The sequence below is a fragment of the Pipistrellus hanaki genome (assembly GCF_964339955.1).
Source record: "Pipistrellus hanaki genome assembly, chromosome: 9".
In the NCBI taxonomy this organism is placed as follows: domain Eukaryota; kingdom Metazoa; phylum Chordata; class Mammalia; order Chiroptera; family Vespertilionidae; genus Pipistrellus; species Pipistrellus hanaki.
In genome coordinates this window covers 12,365,492-12,389,297 of record NC_140511.1, presented here as the reverse complement: position 1 = coordinate 12,389,297, position 23,806 = coordinate 12,365,492, and the positions used below count along the sequence as shown (strand labels likewise).

General features: G+C 41.2%; 1 protein-coding gene across 5 annotated transcripts in view; it reads right to left on the bottom strand.

The window, feature by feature from the left end:
- The window catches only part of USP28 (ubiquitin specific peptidase 28), a 65,934-nt gene that overhangs the window by 18,087 nt on the left and 24,041 nt on the right, over nucleotides 1–23,806 (bottom strand). For 2 of the 5 annotated variants that reach the window (XM_084893567.1, XM_084893569.1), the window contains exons 6-13: nucleotides 20,138–20,224; nucleotides 19,083–19,220; nucleotides 18,164–18,237; nucleotides 16,324–16,403; nucleotides 14,577–14,725; nucleotides 12,671–12,798; nucleotides 6,958–7,053; nucleotides 4,811–4,990 (exon numbers count right to left, since the gene is read on the bottom strand). In XM_084893567.1, the coding sequence (XP_084749693.1) occupies nucleotides 4,811–4,990; nucleotides 6,958–7,053; nucleotides 12,671–12,798; nucleotides 14,577–14,725; nucleotides 16,324–16,403; nucleotides 18,164–18,237; nucleotides 19,083–19,220; nucleotides 20,138–20,224 (932 nt within the window). Of the gene's footprint in view, nucleotides 1–4,810; nucleotides 4,991–6,957; nucleotides 7,054–12,670; nucleotides 12,799–14,227; nucleotides 14,331–14,576; nucleotides 14,726–16,323; nucleotides 16,404–18,163; nucleotides 18,238–19,082; nucleotides 19,221–20,137; nucleotides 20,225–23,806 lie in introns of those variants that run through there. The other 3 variants (XM_084893568.1, XM_084893570.1, XM_084893571.1) reach the window with 2 other exon arrangements.

Here is a 23,806-nt window from a genome sequence, read left to right as displayed (position 1 = left end):
ATGTCCTATCCTGCCCTAGCTGGTTTGCCTCTGTGGATAGAGCCTTGGCCTGCCAACCACAAGGTCCGGGTTAGATTCTGGTCAAGGACATGTACCTAGGTTGCAGGCTCCTCCCTGGCCGGTACCCAGGTCAGGGCTCATGCAGGAGGCAACCAATCAAAGTGTCCCTCTCACACTGATGCTCTGTCTTTCCCTCTCTTTTATGCTCTCTAAAAATCAATGGAAAAATATCCTCAGGTGAGAATAAAAATAAATAAAAAAATAGAAATGTCATATCCTATGAAAGAGACATCTTGAAAATGCCTAAAGAAAGTTGTCATTTTTTTTGTGGGGAAGAGACTGGAATCTGTGTTGATGAAAACACCCTGGCAGCAGCAACAGCAGGGTGATAGGGGCAGTGCCTTCCCCTGATCAACCAGGTCGCCTCCTGCAAAGGGAGGCCAGACTGTGGCTTAGGCCTGTTCCCTGTGGGGAGTGGGCCTAAGTCATCAGTAGGACATCCCCTGAGGACTCCTGCATTGAAGAGGGTGCAGGTTAGGCTGAGGGACCCCCTCATGCATGAATTTTGTGCACCAGGCCTTTAGTTATTAATATGAGGGGGAGTTGGGGAAATGGGTGAGATTTTTTAAACATAAAAACCTTTTACCAGAAGGCCAGGGGTCACTGCTCCCCTTGCAGGTACATGAGGTTCTCCTTGCACGCCAAGCACTTTTGAACTGAAGCCAGTGTGTGAGTCAGTGCCAACCAGAAGCCTCTGTCTCAGCCTGTCTTCTGGCCCTCCTAAAAGCTGCCATCCACAGCACAGCATCTCAGAACTAGAGCAGGGATGTGGACAGCTGCCAGGCCTGGCTGTAGCCAGCCCTCAAAAATGACCTGATGGAGTGATACCTGCAAGTGTGAATGCTACCAGCCCCCCACCCTGCCTGGAAACCCCAAGTTGCTCAGCTTCCTGCAGGGACTAACACCTTTACCTTACAAGTCCACAACCTTAAAGAAAAGAGGAAGGAGTCTCTGGATTCCATTTCCCTTTCCTCAGGCTCAGAGGACATGGAAGGCCAGCACTTGGGCCATAAGATCCAATGGAACAGACAGCTCACTGCCCTCCTTCCTCAGCCTGGACACACCAGTTCCTCCCAACTATCCTTCAGCCTAGACTCTGACAGCTGCCTACTCAAGGAAATGGCTCCAAGAGCCCAAATCCTTCTGAGGAACCATGTCCTACGACTCAGACCTGGGAACAGCAAATGCTGATGATTCAAATTCATCTCTGCAGGAGGTGTTGTCGACATAGCACAGGTAAACTCGGTGCCAACTAACGGATTGAGACCAAAGACAGAGATTCCCACACTGCAGGACTCCCCTCCCCTCCACTTATGCCTGACACCAACCAGCACACTCCGGCACTTCAATGTGCCTGCAGAGACCCGCCCTGCCCAAGCAGCCTCTCAAGCAGGTGCCCACAAGCAGGAGCCACTTTCCCAGGCACCTGGCATCCTGGGCCTGTAGCACCTGAGCACTGCACAAGCTGTCACTTGGAAGCACTTCAGACCCCAAACCTCTAGTGCTGTGAGCATAGGCGGCGAGGGAGGGCCAGCAGATGACAGGGCTGGGCTGAGCCGCGGGGGCTTCCTCACTCATCAGTCCTGAAAGCAAGAACTGGATCTCACCAGATGACTCTCAGGCCTCCCCAGGAACAACCCCAAGGGGTCCTTCAGATCACTCCCTAGCTTCCTCCAGGGCATTCTTCAGATCACTCCTAGCTTCCTCCAGAGGGGCTTGGGCATCCAGGCCTGTTCTCCTCAGGCATTTTTCTTAAAGCCAGAGAAGCTCCATCAAAGGGGCCTTAGATAAAGCTGTGTGCCTTCTCCAGGACAGGAAAAGCCGGGTGGGAGCATTAGAACCCCAGAGGGTGCACTCAGGAGACTGCAAGTTTCCGGCGGCTCTGAGGCCCTCTTCTCCATTACCAACTGGGTGCTGTCTTCTCACAAGGAAACTCTTGTCCCAAAATGTAGTAAGGAGCAGGCACCCTTGCTGAAAAGTTCTATATTTTCTCACACAATCTTAATAAAGTAATGCCCAAAACTGCCCAGAGTGCAAAAATATTGTTTCATATATTGAAATGGAAAATACTTTCCCTGAAACCTCCCCATAAACCTTTTTATACAGAACTCTTGATTCTGTCTGTGGCCCAGAGCAAGCCCTGTCTATTTAAAGCCTGAGTGCTCCTTCCCAAGGCCCCTGTCTCAAATAGTGTACTTATCAGCAGTTTGTTTAGTGTCTGCCATGTGCTACTTGCAATGAAGCCAGCTTGATCTCCGCCCCATCCCCCTCCTGGAGAAATCCAGAACAGGTTAAACAACCATAATGTAATTTGTCTGTAATCCTCATAAATGGCTTCTTCTTTCAAACAAACAAAAAGTGTGCCCCCCAAACCAGTCTCTTCCTCTCCTTTTCTGTTTGCAGTGACCCAGTCCGGAATTCTGGCCTGGGAGCATGGACGGAGGCCTGGACCCCATGCTGGCTCCTTTAAGGTGTTTCTGTCAGCTCATGGAACGGTGGTAATTATACTGGGGAAGGTGTGCTTTGTGCCTGGTCATCAGGATCCCTGAGGAGGAGGAGGCAGACCCTTTACAATGGTTTGGAATCCCCAAGGCTGGTCCAGGCTAGGAGACAGAACTGTGTGTCCTTAGGATCTCCTGGTTGATGGCAGACGCCCAGGAGCAGCAACATTGTGCAGTGTGTGGTACATGGGCACCCACTCATTCAGCAAATATTTGTTTGAGCACCTGTGCTGTGCCAGGTGCTAGGGACACAGCAGAAAGCAAAGCAAAGTCCCTGGCTTCATGGGACTTGCATTAAAGAGTAAAATATGGCATGAGCAGGTGATCCTAACTACTACAGAGAACAATAAATCTGGGAGTGCTACATCGGGGGCACTGCTTCATACAGGATGGCCAAGGGAGTCCCACAAACCAGGAAACGTCTAATGTGAGAGAGGAAGCCACAAAGCGAGCTCTGTGGTTCAAGCAGGAAGACAAAATGCAAAGACCCTGCCATGGGAACATACTTGACGCATCCAGGAAGTAGCAGAAACCAGAAGAGCTGAGAGGAGGCAGCCAGAAATGAGGTCAGAGTGATGGAGGGCCTGTGGGCCACAGAAAGGGCACTGACTTTTGTGCTGAGGAAGACAGCAGCCCCTCCAAGGTTCTAGGCAGAGGGACATGATCAGATCTATCTTAAATGGGGAGTCATCCTGGCTCACATGTTGAAGGACTACAGGTGGGAAAGACCACTTAGGAGGACACTGCCATAAGCCAGACCATGGATATTGGTGGACTGAATCCATGAGGGATACAGGTGGTGAGAAGTGAAAGATCCTGGATATGCCAACAGGATTTGCTGATGAATTTGATGTGTGGTGTGAAAGAAAATCAAGGATAATTCCTTATCCCCATCTTACCTGCCACATACACACACAGTGGCGTTACTGCTCCACCGCAAACACAACCTCATCAGAGCCTGAACTGCCCCAGATTCCTGAGTGGGCAGGAGCCTGGCCTGGGGTGGGCAGTGCCGCCTGAACCTGGCCTGTTTCTTTGGCCCTCTGAGTATATTCTATATTCCAGAAAGTGCCCCAGGAGATGACAGGGGTGAGGCCCTGGAGATGCTCACTTCAGTCCACCTCACCCCTGCTCTCTCTCCCCCTGAGAATGCCAGCATTAGAGCTGACCCTCTCCCCATCACCAAAAGTGGTGATGCTTTTAATGGAAAGAGGATGTGGACCTAAACAATGGCCACACTACTTTTAAGATGTCATTTTATGCAATAAACTACGGTGTGGGGCCCTGGATCTGAGAAGTGCTTGGAATGTACTGAAGGAACTGCTGCTGAGTGGTGTTTGAATGATCTTGCAGTAAAAACCTGATCTTTCTTTTAAAAAGAAAATCTAGCCTGACTGATGTGGCTCAGTGGTTGAGCATAGACCTATGAACCAGGAGGTCACGCTTCAATTACCAGTCAGGGTACATTGCCCACGTTGTGGCTTGATCCCCATTGTGGGGCCTGCAGGAGGCAACCAATCAATAATTCTCTCTCACCATTTATGTTTCTATCTCTCTCTCCCTCTTTCTTCTACTCTGAAATCAATAAAAAAATATTTAAAACAAATGAACAACAACAAAAAAATATAATCTTTTTAAGCAGTTCTAGAGTTTTAACAGTTAAGGCACACATCAAGTTTAATCTGAGCTGACCCTAATGGTTCCTCCAGGTTACAAAGGTGGTTGCATGTGGCTGGGCAGAGCAGAATCAGAGGGCTCCTGAGCTTTGAACTCCCTGCTCTTCCCTAGATAAGCCCCTCTAGGCTGTGCTCTTCAACTGCAAGCCAGTCTTTTCATGTGTTAGTTTCCTATTTATGAGCAAATCTCTTTCCTTAATGTTTACTTAGTCATGCATATTTTCAGCAGCAAGAATAAGAGGTTTGGAAGAGCAGTGCTGAAGTTTCCTCTTAGAAAGATCGTTGGCAGCTAGCCCAAAACAAGGCAGCCCTGGTACAAAATGAACATATTCCAAGACAGTTCAGGAAGCTCTGAATAACCCTATCCCTCCTATGGAACATTTTCTCATTTAGGAACATTTTCTCAAGGGACAGTTGGCAAAATCCTTCCCTTTAAGACAAAGAGCTCAAAACCTCAAGCTCATATGGGGTATTAATCAGATAGAAAGAAGGTGCATGGTACAAATAAACCAAATACACACACACACACACACACACACACACACACACACACACACACAGCTTTTTCATTACCTTTCCTTGGATGTCAGGTCAGACGCCGGGCAATGCACTGGAGAAAGTGGTGATGTCATGCTTGTGTCACTCTGAGACGTAGAGCTTTCTGAGGCAGGTTTTGTACTAGCAAATTCAATAACGTATTTCAACATGTCGGGGAGTGAGAACCGAACTGGGCCTGAGCCATATTTCACATACCTAAGAGGCAAAGACAATGGTACTCTATTGGCTATGTCTGTCTTATATTTTGAGGCTTGCTAACAAAAGATCTGTTGTGGTGTGAAGAGTTGATGGAAAGGCTATTTCTAAACACTACACAATATTTAACACATTATTCAAATAATCTGTAGGGCAAAAATCTCTAACTACGAAAGTAAAAATTCATAACAATCTAAACTTTTATACCTGGCAGAAAATATAACAAATGGGCTCCTAACCAAAGTCATGCCAGTTATGTTTTCTCCTGATATCATATCACATTTAGGCTCTGGACATAAAAATTAAATGCTTGTTTCTTAAAGGAAAATAGAGATATTACAAGTACTCAAATATGAAAAAAATGCTGCCCTATAGATCAACCAGTTGGCAATTATTAGGAAAAAATGAAAGAAAGCTGAAAATGGTAAGTAAATATTGATAAAGGTCAGAGTTTAAGAAAACAAGCAAATCTTTTTTTTTTCTTTTTTTTTCTTTTTTTGCGGAGTCTAAGTACCCTATTATTTATACACTCAAAAACAGCATAGGCCAGGCATAAATTATTAAAGATTTCTTTGGGATTAGTAAATAATAAATATGTGAAATATGTAACCAAAATAACAAATTATTTTAATAATACCCAATATTCTGCCATTACTATCATATGTTAGAGTCATTAAAAAATTTTACTTTAATGAATTTTATAGTTCACTATAGTAGACAAAGTTTAAATGGTACAATAATTAAATTGACCAATAGATACAGATAAACTGTAGTTCTGGGATTCTATTTACAAAGGATAGAGTCACTTCACATTTTTCTTCTCTGAATAAAGTGAGAGGTAGGGGGAAGTAAGGGGTATAGAACTAGAAAGAAGGAAAATTGTCTGTTTCTATATTTAGAAGGACATTATGAAATGAAAACATTAGTGAAAAATATGTATAGAGCAATCAAAGTCAACTACATTAGAAGATATGCAGTGTTGCCTCTCAGGAAAATTAATGACCTAACAATAGAGTGGGTAAGATGGTATGATGATAGCAGCAAAATTATTAAGCAGATAAAGGGGGGAAAGCCACTAACATTGTATGAGATTCTTTCCAAAATGGTAAATCAATGGGCTCTATCTAGACTAGAAAGAAATTACATTGACTCCCCCTTAGGAAGTCATAGGAGTGATTCCACAGAAATAATGTAAACAAAGAAAAGGGACTGAATCCTCTATGAGACAAAGGACTTTGTACGTGTCAGAAATATTAGCCCGTTTAATCAATTAGCCCTACTCTAGGTAGAGCAGAATTGTTTTTTGTTTTTACTTTCCAGGACATTCAGAAACTGTTTTCCCAAGACAATGGGAGAGGAGCACTACGACATTACCTCTCTCGTGTTTATGAAAAAGACGGCAAGGACAGAGGAAAAGGAAAGGGCTATAAAATCAGAATGTGGGTCCTCTAAATACACTGCTAATAACTGTGTGGCTCAGGGTCACTTAAGTCCCTTGGGACTACTGTTTGCCCATGTATACTATTAGCTCATCTTGAAAACTGCTTCATCCTTAGGGAAAAAAAATATTATTTTATAAAATATGCTAGTTAATACTTAAACTCTGAATTAATCTATCTATCTATATAAAAGCCCAAGTGACCATTACAACTGGTGAACCAAATGACCGATTGCTATGATGTGCACTGACCACCAGAGGGCAGGGGCTCGATGCAGAAGCTGCCCCCAGGTGATCAGTGTGCCCCCACAACCAACCTCCTGTGGCTGGCCAAACTCCTGCAGTCCCTTCCCCCAGCCAGCCAGCCCTGATTGGGACTGGATGAGAAAGCTCCGAATGCCACCAGGCCAAGGGACCCCAAGTGTGCACAAATTCGTGCACTGGGCCTCTAGTTTTTAAAAATAAACAAGTTATCTGATTTTAATGTTCTACTCCTACATTTATAAGTACAGAGGTGTCCATAACTTACCTTTCCAGCTTTTGCTGCAGGACTTTCACTTCCTCCTTCAACTTTCGAATACTTTCTCTCTTACTTCGAATAAGCTCTTTGCTTCTGTACATGTATCTAAGCAAATAAGCCCAAAATCATCTTATATTTTAAGAACATTAATAACACAAAATCTCAGCAAACTAGGGACACAAGGAAACTTCCTCAATTAGACAAAGGACATCTATGAAAACACATAGTTAAAATTACACTTAATGGTTAAACACTAATGTTAAGACTACTGAAAGTAGTAGTCTCTGGGGGCATAGCCTGGAGGCAATGAGGTAAAAAGCACACAATTATAATAAAATTAAACATGAATTTAGAAATAAACAATTAGATATGTGCAAGACCTATACCCTAAGAATTATTAAACAATGTTGAAGAAATTGACAAAAAATTAAATAAATGGAGCTATACTATGTTCATTGATTGAAGAACTAAGAATTGTTAAGTCAATTTCCCTAAATTGATCTATAGATTCAATACAATCTCAATCAAAATCCCAATCACTGACAAGCTGATTCTAATGTTTATACAGAAATGCAAAGGATGCATAACCTGTGGACACAAACAATGGGTGGTGAGGGCTTGGGAGAGAGGGTGAGAATGGGAGCAGGCTGGAAGAGATTAATGGGAGGAAAAAGAGGGCCTATGTAAAACTTTCAACAATAAAAATTAAAAGGAAAAATAAAGAAATGCAAAGTTACCAGGATAACCAAAACAATTTGAAAAAAGAAAAACAAAGTTAGAGAACTTATACTGAGGTCAAGATTTATAATAAAACCACAGTAATCGAGACAATGTAGCCCTGACAGAAGATTAGGCAACAGAAAGAACGTAGATTCAAGAAATAGACCCACAAATGTAAATTTAATTAATTCTAACAGAGTATCAAGATAATTTAATGAGGGAAAGGAGTATCTTTTCAACAAATGGTGCTAGAATAACTGGACACCCACATGCCATCTTTTCCCTCTTATTAAAAAAACAAAACAAAACACCAAACATCTTTATCTCATACTATATAAAAATGTAAATTCTAAAAGACTCATAGGCATAAATTTAAGATTTAAAATTACAAATTTTTCAGAAAGGGAAAAAAAAGAAAATCTTTGTGACCTTTGGTTTGGCAAAGATTTCTTAATTAGTACATAAAAAGCACTAACTATTAAAGAAAAACTGATACATTATTCTTCATTAAAACTAAAATTCCTGCTTTTCTAAAAAACACTGGAATTAAATGGAAGAGATAGCAGAATGGATTTGAATCTAAAATGTATTTTTAAAAAACCCTTAAAACTCAATATGAACACAACAACACAGTTAAGGAAATGAACAAAGGTTTGAATAGACATTTCACAAAAGAAAATACAAAAATAACCATTAATTACACAAAAAGATTCTCAACATCATTAGTTATCAAAGAAATATAAATTTTAAGTAATAAGATATCCCTACAAACCCACTATAATGGCTAACATTAATTTCACATGTTGGTAGGATTTGAAGCAAATGGAGCTGGTAGAAATGCAAAATTGTACAGCCACGTTAGAAAAGAGTTGGAAGACCGAAAAGATGGCAACCGGCAAGAAGGCAGGGAGGGAGAGTGTGTGAAAGAGTGAGGGAGCGATAGAGGAGTGTGTGGACATGTGTGGTGTGTGTGTGTTAGCTAGGGACAGTTAGATCCTGCAGGGTTTTGGGGGGCTGCTAGACCAGGAAGTGTTAGACTGCAAAACCGTGCTGCCACTGCAAACACTCCAGGGCGGCCAACGCTTGCACAGAAACCATGCCATCTTGAAGGGCAAAACTGCTAGCAACTAAGGTCTAGCCTAACCACCACCCAGTCTGTCCTCAGATGCAAACCAGAATCCTACAGCCACTTGGGACCAAGACCTGCCACCATAGCAGCAGCCTCACGGACACCAAGACTCCAGACATCCTGGCTGCAGATTTCTGTGAGCCACAGAAACCCCTCCCCGCCAGCCCACTGCTGCGGAACAGGACCTGCTAGACCCACGCTGCACTAGCAGGCCTCCTGCTGACACAGGGCGGCTGTGCTACCTGACTTTAACTCTGGGCGTGTGCGTGCACGTGTAGTCTGTTTCCTTCCGTAAACACAAGGCAGCTGTGCTACCCGATTTGACTCTGGGCTCACACATACAGGGAGTCTATTTCCTACAGCGCACAAGCAAGCCTCCCGTGACACAGGCAGGCTGTGCAACCCGGCCCTCAAGCAGACCGGGGACCCCGATTCTCTACACGAGAGGTCACACTGAGCAACAGTGACTTGACTCTTGGCGTGCACATGTAGGAATTCTGTTTCTCATCACGAGTGCACAGGAACACTGATTCTCAGTGTGTACTCTCTGAGTGCCAGTGACTCCAATTCCTGGTGCATGTGTGCACGGGGACCCTGATTTTTGATGCAAGGCCACAACGAGTGACAGAGACTCTGATACTCGATTCTCAGCGCACAAACATGGGGACTCTGATTCCTGGAGCATGTTATGAGACACTCTCTCAGCGCAGCACATATGGGGACACTGATTCTAGGTGCGTGCATGAAGCCGCACTGAGAGCAGGTGACTCTGATTCTTGGCGTGCATGGCTCCCACTGACCCACAGCAGCCACACATCTTGGTGTCGGAGCTCTTTAGTGACACTCGGGTGGCATGACGCTCCTACTGCACACAGCTGGAGCCCCCACAACTTGGAGTTTGGACCTTCTGGTGATACTTAGAATGGGGAGACAAACAATCCCCAGAGGAAAGAAAAAGAGGATTCGTCAAGAAAGGAAATAAGTAAAACAGAGACATGCAATATGACAGAAAAAGAATTCAGAGTAATGGTCATACAGTTCATATACTGGATGGACAAGAAAATCAACAACCTATGCAAAAATCAGAAAGAAATCAAAAGTGATCTAGCTATAATAATAAATAAATAAAAAAACGCTATGGAAGGTTTCAACAGTAGACTGGAAGAAGTGGAGGACTGAATTAGTGAGTTAGAAGATAAGGTAGAGAAACAAGCCCAATCTGAATACCAACTGGAAAAAATAATTAAAAAGCAGAAGAGCCTAAGGGAGCTTGGGACAACATGAAATGAAGTAACATACATATAATAGGGGTGCCAGTAGTACAACAACAGCAAGGATTATATAATCTATTTGAAGAAATAATGACAGAAAACTTATCTAATGGGGGAAGAAAAAAAGTCACACAAGTAGAGTCCCAAGCAAGATGAATCCCCAAAAGACACACAACAGTACACGTCAGAATTGCAATGGCAAATGTTATTGACAAAGAGATTATCTTAAAGGCTGCAAGAGAGAGACAGAGAGTTACCTACAAAGAATCCCCATCAGATTATCAAATGATTCTCAACAGAAACACATCAAGGCAGAAGGAAATGGAATGAAGTATACAAACTGATGCAAAGCAAAGGACTGAATCCAAGAATACTCTATCCAGAAAGATTATCATTCAAAATTGAAGGGGAAATCAAGAGTTTCACAGACAAAAAAGGCTAAGGGAGTTTATCATTACACCAAGCCAGCAATGCAAGAAATGCTAAAGGGAATGCTGTAAAAAGAAGAAATAGAAAGGGAGGAAGGAATACAGGCATAAAGAACAGAAATGGCTACAAACAAGTACCTATAAATAATAACATTAAACATATATGGATTAAATGCTCCAATCAAAAGATGTGACTGAATAAGAAAACATGTGACTGAATAAGAAAACATGACCCATATATAAGATGTCTATAGGAGACCCATCTCAGAACAAGTGACTAACACAGACCGAAAGTGAAGGGATGGAAAAATATCAAATAGAAATTAAAAAAAATAAAAAAAATAAAAAAAATAAAAAGAACTGGGGTATCAATACTTCTATCTAACAAAATAGACCTCAAAGTGAAGACCATAACAAGAGACAAGAAAGGCCACTTCATAATTCTAAAGGGATCGATACAACAAGAGGATATAATTCTGATAAACATTTATGCACCCAATGCAGTAGCACCTAAATACATTAAAAAAATCTTCTGGAAGATTATCAGGGGAGAGATCGACAGCAATACAATTATAGTAGGAGACTTTAATAGCCCATTAACATCACTGCATAAATCCTCTAGACAAAAAAATTAGCAAATAAACAGCAATGCTTAACAACTCAGTAGATCAGATGGACTTAATACACATCTTCAGAACATTCCACCCCCAAAACTACAGACTATGCATTCTTCTCAAGCGCACATGAGACATTTTCAAAGATAGACCACATATTAGGACACAGGCAAAGTCTCTCCAAATTCAAGAAGATTGAAATCATATGAAGCATCTTCTCAGATCACAATGGCATTAAATTAAAAATCAATTACAATAAAAACAATCACAAAAATTCAAACACTTGGAGGCTGAATAGCATAATATTAAACAATGAGTGGGTTAACAAAGAGATCAAAGAAGAAATAAAATACATGCTGGATGCCGAAACTGGTTTGGCTCAGTGGATAGAGCGTCGGCCTGTGGACTGAAGGGTCCCGAGTTCGATTCCGGTCAAGGGCATGAACCTGGGTTGCATGCACATCCCCAGTAGGGGGTGTGCAAGAGGCAGCTGATAGATGATTCTCTCTCATCGATGTTTCTAACGCTCAATCCCTCTGTAAAAAATCAATTAAAAAAACAAACAAACATCCTGGAAACAAATAAAAATGAAAACACAACAATCCAAAATCTTTGGGACACAGTGAAAGAAGTCTTGAGGGAAGTTCATAGCATTACAGGCCTACCTCAAAAAAACAAGAAAAACTGGTAATAAACCATCTAACACTGCAACTTGAAGAATTAGAAAGAAAACAACAACAACAAAAAAACACACCCAGAGTGAACAGAAGGATGGAAATAATAAAGATCAGAGCAAAAATAAATGACATAGAGGCCAAAAACAAACGAACAAACAAACAAACAAAAAAAAATACAAAAGATCAATGAAACCAAGAGCTGGTTCTTTGAAAGGATAAACAAGATTGATGAACCTCTAGCCAGGCTCGCCAAGAAGCAAAGAGAGAGGACCCAAATAAACAAAATTAGAAATGAAAGAGGCGAAACAACAATAGACCCCATAGAAATACGATGAATCGTAAAAAAATACTACGAGCAACTCTATTCCAATAAACTGGTCAACCTAGAAAAAATTAACATATTCCTAGAAAAAATACAACCTTCCAAAACTCAACCAGGAAGAATAAAAAAATCTGAATAGGCCGATCGATAACTATGGAGGAAATTAAAGCAGTAACCAGAAAACTTCCAGCAAACAAAAGCCCAGGTCCATCTTCCTCAGACTATTCCAAAAAATTCAAGAAGAAGGAGCATTTCCAAACTCTTTCTACAAAGCCAGCATTACCTTAATCCCAAAACCAGATAAAAGACACTACAAAAGAATTACATGCCAACATCTCTGATGAACATAGATGTTAAAATCCTCAACAAAATCCTAGCAAATCAGATCCAGCATTACATTAGAAAGAACATACACAATGACCAAGTGGAATTTATTCCAGGGATACAAGAATGGCACAACATCCGCAAATCAATAAACATGATACATCACATAAACAAATTGAGAGATAAAAATCACATAATGAGACAATCAATCTTAAGACAATCAATCACAGAACTCACCTGTCCATATAAATTATTTTAGGAAACTCCAGCTTATTATGAATTTTCTCTGGCTGACCAAGAGACTGATTGAACTCAAATCTTGAGAGTTCAAAGGTTAACACTGGAGGTAGTTTTGTAAACCAACACTATGTCAGGAGTAGAAATGTGAGAGAAATAAGTTATTTTCAGGAAATGGCAATAGTCAGATTTAAAATATCCCTCATTGCTCTGTATTTTTGGTATAGAATTTATATTAAAATCAATCTCATTCTAGAGCTCTTGTTTAATCTCAAATCCTAAAGGAAATGACCGCTTAGAATCATGCTCTCATTGAAAGTATGGTTAAACATTCCTCAATACTCCAGCTCAACTATCATCCTCAGAAATAACCACACTTAAATATGTGAATGCACAAGCACCTATGCAATTTATTCACTAAGTCATCAGTACTCAAAATAGATTCAAAACCTGAATGGCAGCCTAACCAAAGAATTAGAAATTATAATCTAAGCAGCATGTAAGTAAGGGGACAACTGTCTCCATGAATCAGCTAAAAAGACTAATATGTATGCATATATAATGCAGTATTTATTTGTAGTCTATTAACCATAACTTGAATCCCCTTTCTCTCTAAATAGGAAACTTGAAGTAGCTTCATGATTATGAGTTCTCAAGTTCCTGAGAAAATCTCTCAATTCCAACAATTTACAGATGCCTCCTAAGGGACCCAGATATATGAACCAATAATGTTACCTTGAGTTTCAAGAAAAGAAAGCCCTGACTTTTAAAAACAATCTTAACTGTCACTGGTCATAGATGAGGAAAAACTAGACCAGGAAAGGCCGTTCTGTTCAATTCACCTATAGGCCAGAGGTCTGTATGACAGCTTTAAAATATTCCCTTTACCAAAAGTACAAACAGCGGTTCCCTTCACAGGCCCTTATCGGGCCAAGGTGAATCCAGATAGCCTGTCTGACTACCTCAGGGCTAAATCCAAACAAGCATAATAATTTTCTTTTATCTATATATAAAGTGTTCCCATCCTTGAATAAAGGTCTCCAGAAGGCTAAGTAACTGGTGAGCATCCCCCCTTTTGTAAGCACACCATCAGCTCCATGCAGCTCCTCATAATCAGGAATCAGAACCTTCCTTGAAAAGCTAGGGGAAGCAGTTACTCTCCCCAGGTCCCAGCCCTGCCCTACCGCTAATGTATTTTGACAAGGCCCATGCTATGCTATCTATTTTAACTCAAGAAAGCTTTTCTTCCTCCTATAGTAAGTATTGAGTTGGACTCATCATATAAGCCATAATTTTGTCTCAAAATGGATGATGATAAGAGAATAATCCAAGCTGTGTGGTACTGACAATAATGCTGCTACAAATGCAAATGCAATTCTTAACCCAGCTGAAGTCTTGAGATATTAATTACCCTTGTTCTCCCTTTAATGTCCCCATTTCTTTCCAACCCACAAAAATAAATAAATGCAAAATGTAAAAAAAAATTTAAAGTAAAGGCAGAAGTTACAATGGAAAACAGTAAATACTATAATAGGGAAAATATTCTAAATGGCATACCATAGGAGTTAATCACTGTACTTTTACCCTCCGAAAATATGGAGGCAGTGCGCTCTCCCTACTCAGGTACAGGTAGGCTTCAACAGAAAGAGAGAAACTTGATCACACTTGAAATATCAGAAGCAGCATACAACCTTTATGTGAGTAACTCAGACTCCAAATTCACACTTTTAGTAAAGAATTTATCCAAGAGTAAGACTCACCAACTCATATCAACTCATGAGAGATCTCAGACAAGTTTAAGTTCTGTTACATGTAAAGCTATGAGATGGGAAAATGACTGGCCTAAAAGCTCAGTCCTATTTAACTGGCTTTGTGGTTGGCGCACCAAATAAAATACCCAACTCACCTCTTGTCCGTACTTCACTGAATGATCAGAAGGAAGCAGATCAATGTCACCTTCCACCATGGCCCCTTCCAAACATTCGTCTAAGTTGTGATAGCCATTTACCTGAAGGGGATACTGGCCGAAGGTCTCATTGTTACAAAAGGGTTTTCCTAGACAAAGAAACAGAATGATTTTTAAAAGATATCACTACCACAGTGAGATCTAAAGCCCTTTTTTTCTGGTACCAGAGACCATGTCTTCTTAATTCAGCAACATCCTGAGAACTGATCTGTAGTGCATTTAAGCCTGTGTGGCAACCACTAATGAACCAGTGGATCCAGGCCCAGATCATTGGCAACTGCTAACACTGCAAAAAGAAATGCAAGCAGACAGTAAATGCCTCCTGATCGAGACTGTCTCACGACCTATGAGTTTGTCTTGACTAAAAAAGCCTTACCCAGCCCAGCTGGTATAGCTCAGTTGTTGAACATCGATCTATGAACCAGGAGGTCACGGTTCCATTCCCAGGCAGGGCACATGCCCAGGTTGTGGGCTCCATATCTAGTAGGGGAAGTGCAGGAGGCAGCCAACCAATGATTCTCTCTCATCATTAATGTTTCTTTCCCTCTCTCCCTCTCTGAAATAAAGAAAAATATATTTTGGGGAGGAGAAAAAAGCCTTACCTGAATCCAGTCAAACTCTAGATCCAACTATCAATTTATATCATGGATATTCAAGCAGCAAAATTTCAGAGTGTGGGAAATACAAATACTAGAGAACAAACAGCCTGCTTTCTTAAAAACAAAACAAAACAAAACACCATATAACATTTCAAAGAAAATAGATTGAAGAATCTACAGATTCTTAAAAAAGAGACTTAAAGGACATCAACCAAACATAAACTCACCACATTCGGATCCTAATTAAGAGAAACTAAAAATAAAAACTCTGCCTCCATATGTAACTATACAAGTCAACAATTTGAATTCTGACTAGATATTTGATATAAGAAATGCTATTTTTTTTGGTGTGATAATAATATTGGATTGTTTTAAGAAGAATGTCAGAGGGATAAGAATAGACAAGGGTTACATGGAGAATGATTGGCCATAGGCTAATGGTTGCTGAGTTCATGGAGGTTTTTATATTGGTCTATTTCTATGTGTTCAAAATGCTCTATAGTTGAAAAAAAGAAAAAAACCTCATGTGGCCAACATGTAGCTTCTATAGTAGACAAACATTTCTGGCAGTCTAACACAATAAAACCTTTTGAGATTAGATATTACATTGGAAACAACAACAGAAAATTAAGTAACATCACTGTGTATCTGAAATTAATACTAGATTTGGGTAGTGCAAATATTACACAACGTAATATAACAACTCTGAGATAATGATCAGGACTATCTTTTTACATTTTTTATTGATTGATGAAAAAGAGAGAAAGATATAAATTTGTTGTTCTACTTATTTATGCATTCATTAGTTGATTCTTCTATATGCCCTGACTAGGGGCCAAACCCACAACCTTGGTATATGGAGATGACGTTCTAACCAACAAAACTACCTGACTGGGCCCATCTTATAGAGACCGAGGATCCAGGACCTCACATAATTTGTCCACAATTACACAACTTCTAAGAGTCAGAACCAACATTCAGACCTGCATTTGTCTGATTCCCAAGCCTTTTCCCTACATTGCCTCCCCAAATTGTCACAGTAATATAGATTTGGTCACAGCATTAACAGTTACAGCAAGAGAATTTACCTTCACGAACCCCTTCAATGAGGAAAGTACCGTAGAATAGCTGCACCATTGGATTTTCAGATTTGTTCTTGGGATTGCTGCTTTTAAAAAAAAGAGACAACTTAGTATCATTTGGATCACATAAGCACTACACTAAACCCAACCATCATTCAAAAGCAAAAACACTACATTTCATTTAAACAAACAGCCAGGTATGTTCTAAAATAAGTAATAAGATTATTTCTGTATACATTTCTGTATACATTATCTGTATACATTCGATACACATATAAGAGATAGATATAGCTCTCCAAAGTATACAGGGCATAAAAGTAGTACACAGATGAGAATGAACCTTCTTGTGTAGTTCCGCAAATAAATAGAAAATGTTTTCCCAGTGGCATGATAGTCAATGAAAATACAGTGACCCTTGAACAATGAGGATGTTAGGGACAAAGTTGAAAATCCATGTATAATTTTGACTCTCCTAAAACTTAACTACTTATAACCTACTGTGGACCTTAAGCCTTACCAGTAATATAAACAGCTGATTAACACATATTTGTGCATTATGTATTATATACTGTATCTTCATAATAAAATAAGCTAAAGAAAATGTTAAGAAAATTATAAAAGAAAATAATACACTATCTTCCACATTCATGACATACCTAATTTTTTCTTGATTTTTAAAAAATATATATCTAGGCTATATGGTTCATCTCAAGCCTTTTCAGATTGTCACAAATCTCCAAAAATGTTTTCTATTATATACATTGAAAAAAATTCATGTATATATGGATCTGCAGAGTTCAAACCCATGTTGTTCTAAGGTCAACTTTAGTTTATACCAACAAGCCTACCTTAAATTGTTAACTATGTATGTTTTCATCTGCAAAGCTGTTTTATGATATACATTTCTTCTACCCAAAGTTATGACAATTTAGAAAACAAATTCCTCAGCATCTATATTGGGTGAGGGATACTTGTATCTTTGCCCTGAATTTCACTTCTGCTAATGATTGACATGACTAAAAGCTGTTCTCTATCAGTCTACACTGGTGGTTCTCAACCCTCCTATGCCGCGACCCTTTAATACACTTCCTCATGTTGTGGCGACCCCCAAGCATAAAATTATTTTCATTGCTACTTCATAACTGTAATGTTGCTACTGTTATGAATCGTAATGTAAATACCTGTGTTTTCCGATGGTTTTAGGAGATCCCTGTAAAAGGGTTGTTCGACCCCTAAAGGAGTCACAACACACAGGCTGAGAACCATTGGTTTACAGAGATTACACCAGTTGTCTTAGATCAGATTTAATGATTTATATTACTCCACCATGTTCACATCTACGATTTAACCTTTTAACACATTTTACAGCACAGGCTATGGCTGTAACGAAGTTAATAATTATGGCCCTTTTAGTAAAAAAATTATGGGTTAATATGATTATCTATATCCTCAAAGAGAAAAGCCAAAGGCAATGGGGATGCACAATGACAAATATGAGTGGCTACCCCATGAGGCTTGGAAAAAAACAGCAATTTCTTTTCTTTTCTTTCCTATTGATTTCAAAGGAAGAAAGAGGGAAATAGAAACATCAATGATGAGATAGAATCATTGATCGACTGCCTCCCACACGTCCCCTAGTGGGGACTGAGCCTGCAATCTGGACCTGTGAATGAATGGGAATCGAACCATGACCTCCTAGTTCATAGTTTGACAATCAACCATTGAGCCATGCCAGCTGGGTAAAACCAGCAATTTCTACTTAAGATGAGTATTGCTCCCCTTTATCATAATTCTCACTGGACCACTGTGAGCAGGAAGAATGTACAAACAGACCGGTGACACTCACTTAGCATTAACAGTGAGCTGGAATGCATCCTCCAGCCAATCCAGAAGCTTGTGTGTGAATTCACTCACATCTTGCTATAAGAAAGGTAACAAATTGCAGAAGAGTTAGACCCCACACAATACTTAGGGAAACAAACATTTGCTTTTATCCCACCAATCACTAAGGTTCTATTACCATGCAAAGATTTCTATTTTAGGGCCACCTATCAAGAAGATACTTGGAACTCTGGGACCAGCTACCAAAGGTGCAACAGAAGGCACACCAGGCTGCCTCTGAGTTGTGGCTAGCAGGAAACTGGAACGCTGCCACTTCAGCCACCTCTTTTTGTAACAAACAAACTAAATCTTTCAGTTAGGACTTTTTACAAAGGCCCAAAGAATACACTGTAGTCCTTTAGCATTGATGAGAAAGAAAGAAAACTTTTGTAAAATGTTTTGAGATTTTGCAGAACTGTAGGACTTTTAGAGAAAAAAAAAATTTTATGAGGAAGAAGCTGCACTAATAATGAGAGCTTTGTTTCCTAATAGGAGGCGGAGAAAAGAAGTTACTAACATCTAGAAGATTGCTCAGAGTTGCTGGACTCAGGGTGAGATGGTCTACACCTAGCAAATGTGTAGACAAAGGACTTTTTCTCAGTGACTCTTGCTAGCACTCACTGAGCTATTTCCCAATCTCCTCCTCCTTCAACAGCCTCTTTATAATTGTTCTTTCTACTACTACTTCCTCTTACAACTGCCAGCCTCCCCCAGACAACACACACTCTTTTTACCACCTGTTCCTCAGACATTACAAAGGGCAAAGGTAGGCACCCACAGTCCTGCTTACTCATGTTCATAGTTTATTACACGGTCAAAATAAACATTACAGTAATGTTAGGCATGATTTCAAACTCCACAGAGTTTGAGGGAAAACCTTGTACCTGCTGTTCCTCAGGTGATCGGAATGCTCCCTTTAAGAGATCGAGGGCTGCTGAAGGGTCCACAAATTTGCGATTTGATCCCATCATCAGAGCAAACAAATACTGAAGCTCTTGCATAAACATGACATTTCTCCTTTCCTGTAGAAAACACAGCAATGTGTACTCTCACAACCTCTTGGAAAATTACAACATATAAAGAGAAAAGTTGTCAATGATCACTCCTTACATTTATATTTACCTAGATTGAGACCAGGGTCAGGTCTCAAACTATGCTACAGGTACCCTGAAAGGTCTCTACTGGGGATTACTCTCAACTGAAAGAGTGTCTATATAGTAGCCAGGGAGTTAATAGTGTCAATAGTGTAATTGCTTTTTGAAGCTGCCGGCCTCCCTCCTGTCAGGAAATCTGTCACCCAGGTGAAATCCTGGGAAGGGTCAGATCACTGGCAAGAGGATTCATCCTTTTTGTCTTCTTTGCTAATCCTCACCCAAGGGTATTTTTTTTCCCATTGATTTTTAGAGAGTGGAAGGGAGGCAGGAAGGGGAGAAAGAGAAACATCAATAGGTTGTTTCCTGCACCCATCCTGACTAGGGCCCAGGCTCGAACTTGCAACCCAGATACTTGCCCTTGAACCAGGAATTGAACCCTCGACCCTCTGGCTCAAGGGTTGAAGCTCAAAACACTGAGCACACCAGCCAGGGCTAAAGCCTCTTCTGAGTCCAGACCTCCAGCACTAGGTGCCTCCTCTGCGTCACCAAGTCTGAGTGACTAAAGCAGCTCACTGTTCGCTGCCACAACAGAACAGTGACTCTGCATCTCCACATGCTGAGCTCAGCAGGTAACTCACCACTTTGAAACTGTTTTTTCAATTTTGTTCCTACTTAACTTTACATTTTTACAAACCCTTTGTCACAAAGAAGGAAAAGCCATTTGAAAGTGAAAACAATATTAGCACAAATCAAGAGCATCACAGTTATCCGCTTCAGCCAAAAATTAAAAGCTTTTGGGATGAAAGAAACTAAACAGTGAAGATTCCTCAATAGCAGCAACTTACGGTGTTACTGGGGCAAATTTCAAGTACACTCTGTGGCAGGTTGTAGCTGAGAACAAGTCTTCGAAATGCAGGCAATTGAAAGAGAGACTGAAATGAAGAGAGAAATGGGTTGATAGCCTTTCTTTCAAAATAACTGCAAGAATACTGCTTTTATCTTAAAAGTATGTTTAACTGTCTACATAGTAATTATACTTCTATTATGTTGAAGGAAATAATAATGGCTATGTATAAAAATTGAGCTGAATGCTAATTCTTTTAGGAAAAAACAAACAAAAAAAACCTTCCTGATGGCTAACAAGAAGAACAGATTAGATAAACTATAATACATTTATACACTAGACTATTATGTAATCATTAAAATACTTTTGGAGAAAAAATGTTTTCATAAAAATGGACTGCCACACAGTGAAAATAAATGATCAAGAGCTACATGAATTACCATGGATAAATCTCAGACATATTTTGAGTGAACAGAAGTTACAGAAAAATAAAGTGTTATATTATTTATATTAAATACAATCTATATATATAAAAAGCCAGCAACTGGAACGCCATAATGACCAGAACAAGTCGCTATGATGCCCACTAAACCCAGTGAACCGGCCTGATTAGGGGGTGGGGCCGGCCAGCCAACCTCCTGCAGCCCCTCCCCCCAGCCGGCCCTACCCCTGATCTGGCCTCTCCCACCCCAATTGAGGGCGGGGCGCCAGCCAAGTCCAGTGACCCTTCCCCCAGCTGCTCCTCCCATCAGCCCACAGCCCCTTACTCCCCTCTTTCCCCCCCACTCCATCCCCATCCCAGATTGGCCTCACCACCTCAATGGGGGCAGGGCCCGCCAGCCAATTGCCCATAGCCCCTCCCCCTAGCTGGCCTGGCCCCAGATTGGGGTGGGCCAATTGGGATGGGCCGGTTGGCCAACCTCCCGCTATCTCCTCTTCCTGACAGGCCTGGCCCTAATCCACTGAATTCTGGGCCTCTAGCTATATATAAAGTAATGTTATAGTTTGTTTAGGATTCATACATATATGGCAATATTTGAGGGGAAGGGAGGAGCTGACAGGATGGGAACAGCAGGGACTCAATAGCACAGAAATTCATAACAATTATTTCTAAAGCTGAGTAGTGAGAACAGCAGTGTTTTCCATTCTCATTCACCATAGTTTTATTTTAAAATTTTTTAACAGCAGATATATCTGGCTGGCAGAGTTGGGATAAAGGATTCTTTTCATTGTTTTGTAAATCATACATTTTTCTACTATGGATATCTTTTGAAAGATAAGGTTTTCCAAATCTGTCATGTGACTATTACTCCTCATCCCAACACGCTCCTCAAACAAAAGCCCTGCAGTCCGCACCCTGGACTCCTGAAGCTGCAACCTGGGTGGACAACAGGCCCCCTTCCCTCCCTTGATGGCAGGTCTATGTGGGACTCATCCACTAGGGTGGGAGCACAGCTGGACTGGGAGTATCAGCCCTCTGCTTTCTCCTTCATTCCACTTCGACTGCCTCCCTCACACGCCTCCATTCCTCTCAGTTTCACTTCTGTTCTACTCACCACCCCATAACCTTTTCCAGGACTTCGGTTCTACCACGATAAAATGGCTTTACATTTTCAGTCACATCACATCTCCTCACCTTCACCAAAATCAGGCTTTACACCACTGCCCTTAAAAACCACAAGAGGGCACTCCCATTTCCCAACACCTGCTTCTTCTGTATTCCTTGTGCTACTAATTACATCCTCCTCCTCCAGTTAGAAATTCAGAATCATATTGGAATCCTTTCCCTTTCTTAACCAGCCACATCCAACACAGAGAAGTGCCTGGATTGAGCCCCAGGGGTGCTGGATGCAACCACCTCCTCCAATCAAGGGCCGCGATCATACTCCCATCACTGCTCACCTGGGTCACTGCACACAGAACGTCCCCTGTACCAATTCACCTGCCACGCAGGTTCTTCCATCATTCTAAAATGACCAAAATTAAGCTCCCAACTCACTGAAGACTATTCTCTGGTAATAGTTCTTACAATCCTAAGTCCTGTCATTCTACCAGGTAACTTCAGTCAACATTCAATCACGGGACCTCCTGTCAGCTCTCCCTCAGAATAAGTCAGGAATCCAACCTCTTCTCTACTTCTATGGCCACCAGCCTGTTCCAGACCCATCACCTCGCACACGGATGACTGCAGTAGTCTCCATAGGTCTCTTCACCGGTTCTTGCCCACTCCATCCATTCTCACAGTAGTCAGAGTGAGCCTTTGAAACTCGGGTGAGTTCACCACCCCTCTGCTCAGAACCCTCAGTGACTCCTATCTCACTCAGAATGAAAGACAAATTACCTCTCCAATTTCATCCCGATGATTCCCCCTCCTGCTCCTCGCACTCCTGTCGCTCGGGACTCCAGGGTGTCCCGTGCACACATCAACCCCATGAACACACTCTCACCTCAAGGCCTTCAACTGCAGTTTCCCCAACTGGAATATTCTTCCCCCACAGCTGCCTGGCTCACTCCCTTGGCATTTGCTCCAATCTCATCTCCTCAGCTTAACATCACCATTTACACTGCAACCAGCACCAGCCTCTCCTGCAGCAATTGCAATCTCCATTAACCTGCTCTTTTCTCTATCACACCAATCAGTCTAACATATTATATAAATTTATTTACATCTTAATTCTATAAGGGCAGGGTTCTGCTTTGGCTGTGTTCACTCCCGCATCTCAAGGGCCCAGAACATTCTAGACACACAGGAGGTGGAATATTCAACAAGGATGTGTTCTCACAGCACATGTGCGAGAACACATTCTAGCTGAACATCCACTCAGCCCAGGGACCCTTTGTCTCTCTAGTGACACATTCCTCCAGTCCATCTCTACACCCACACCACAGCACACCGGGATATGCCAACACCTGAAAAGATGCCAGATGACAAATGCAGAAAATCCCACCCTTAAAGCACACCTGTCTTCTGGCTTATCTTTTCAACTACCTACAGGACATTTGTCCCTTGATTTCATAGGAACCAAGCAAACTGACCTCTTCCCTTTTCCCCTAACAATCAGTTCCTTCCTGTCTCCATTTCTCCCTCTTTCTACCTTTGATTCCCTTCATTAAATTCTCAAATTGCTTTTGTCTTCACCAGATGCATAAAATCCTCCAACCTAAATGAATTTAACTTTCCAGTTTCAGAGCGCTGCTAAGAAGTCCTGATAAAAACAGTACATACTAATATCACCACACTATTATATTCTGCTGCCAATCAGTTGCTCACTGTCTGCAACAACTCAAACTTTCACTCCATTTAAAATCTATCATTCCTTCGCCCAGTCTTAGAAAAGGACTGCTTATTTCACAGAGGAAAAATCAACTATTAGAAACTATGTCAACTTTATATTCAGTCATCATTTCTTCCTTGTTCTTTCCCCATTACTCTTGCAGTTCTCCTATTCCCTCCCTATATGTGCCATATACTGTCCTCTCATGCTCTCAGAAACCGTACTTGTTATCCCCTCTACCTGCTAGTTCTTTTCAACATCTCTAACAGAAGCGAAGGCTGAGGGGGTGTGAATACAGGGGGTCTCGATCTCTCTAAGAACTGACTGATGTCCTTAATTCTACACTACCTTCCTAAATTCTATCCTCAACATAGATTCCAGTAGCCCTCTTGAAA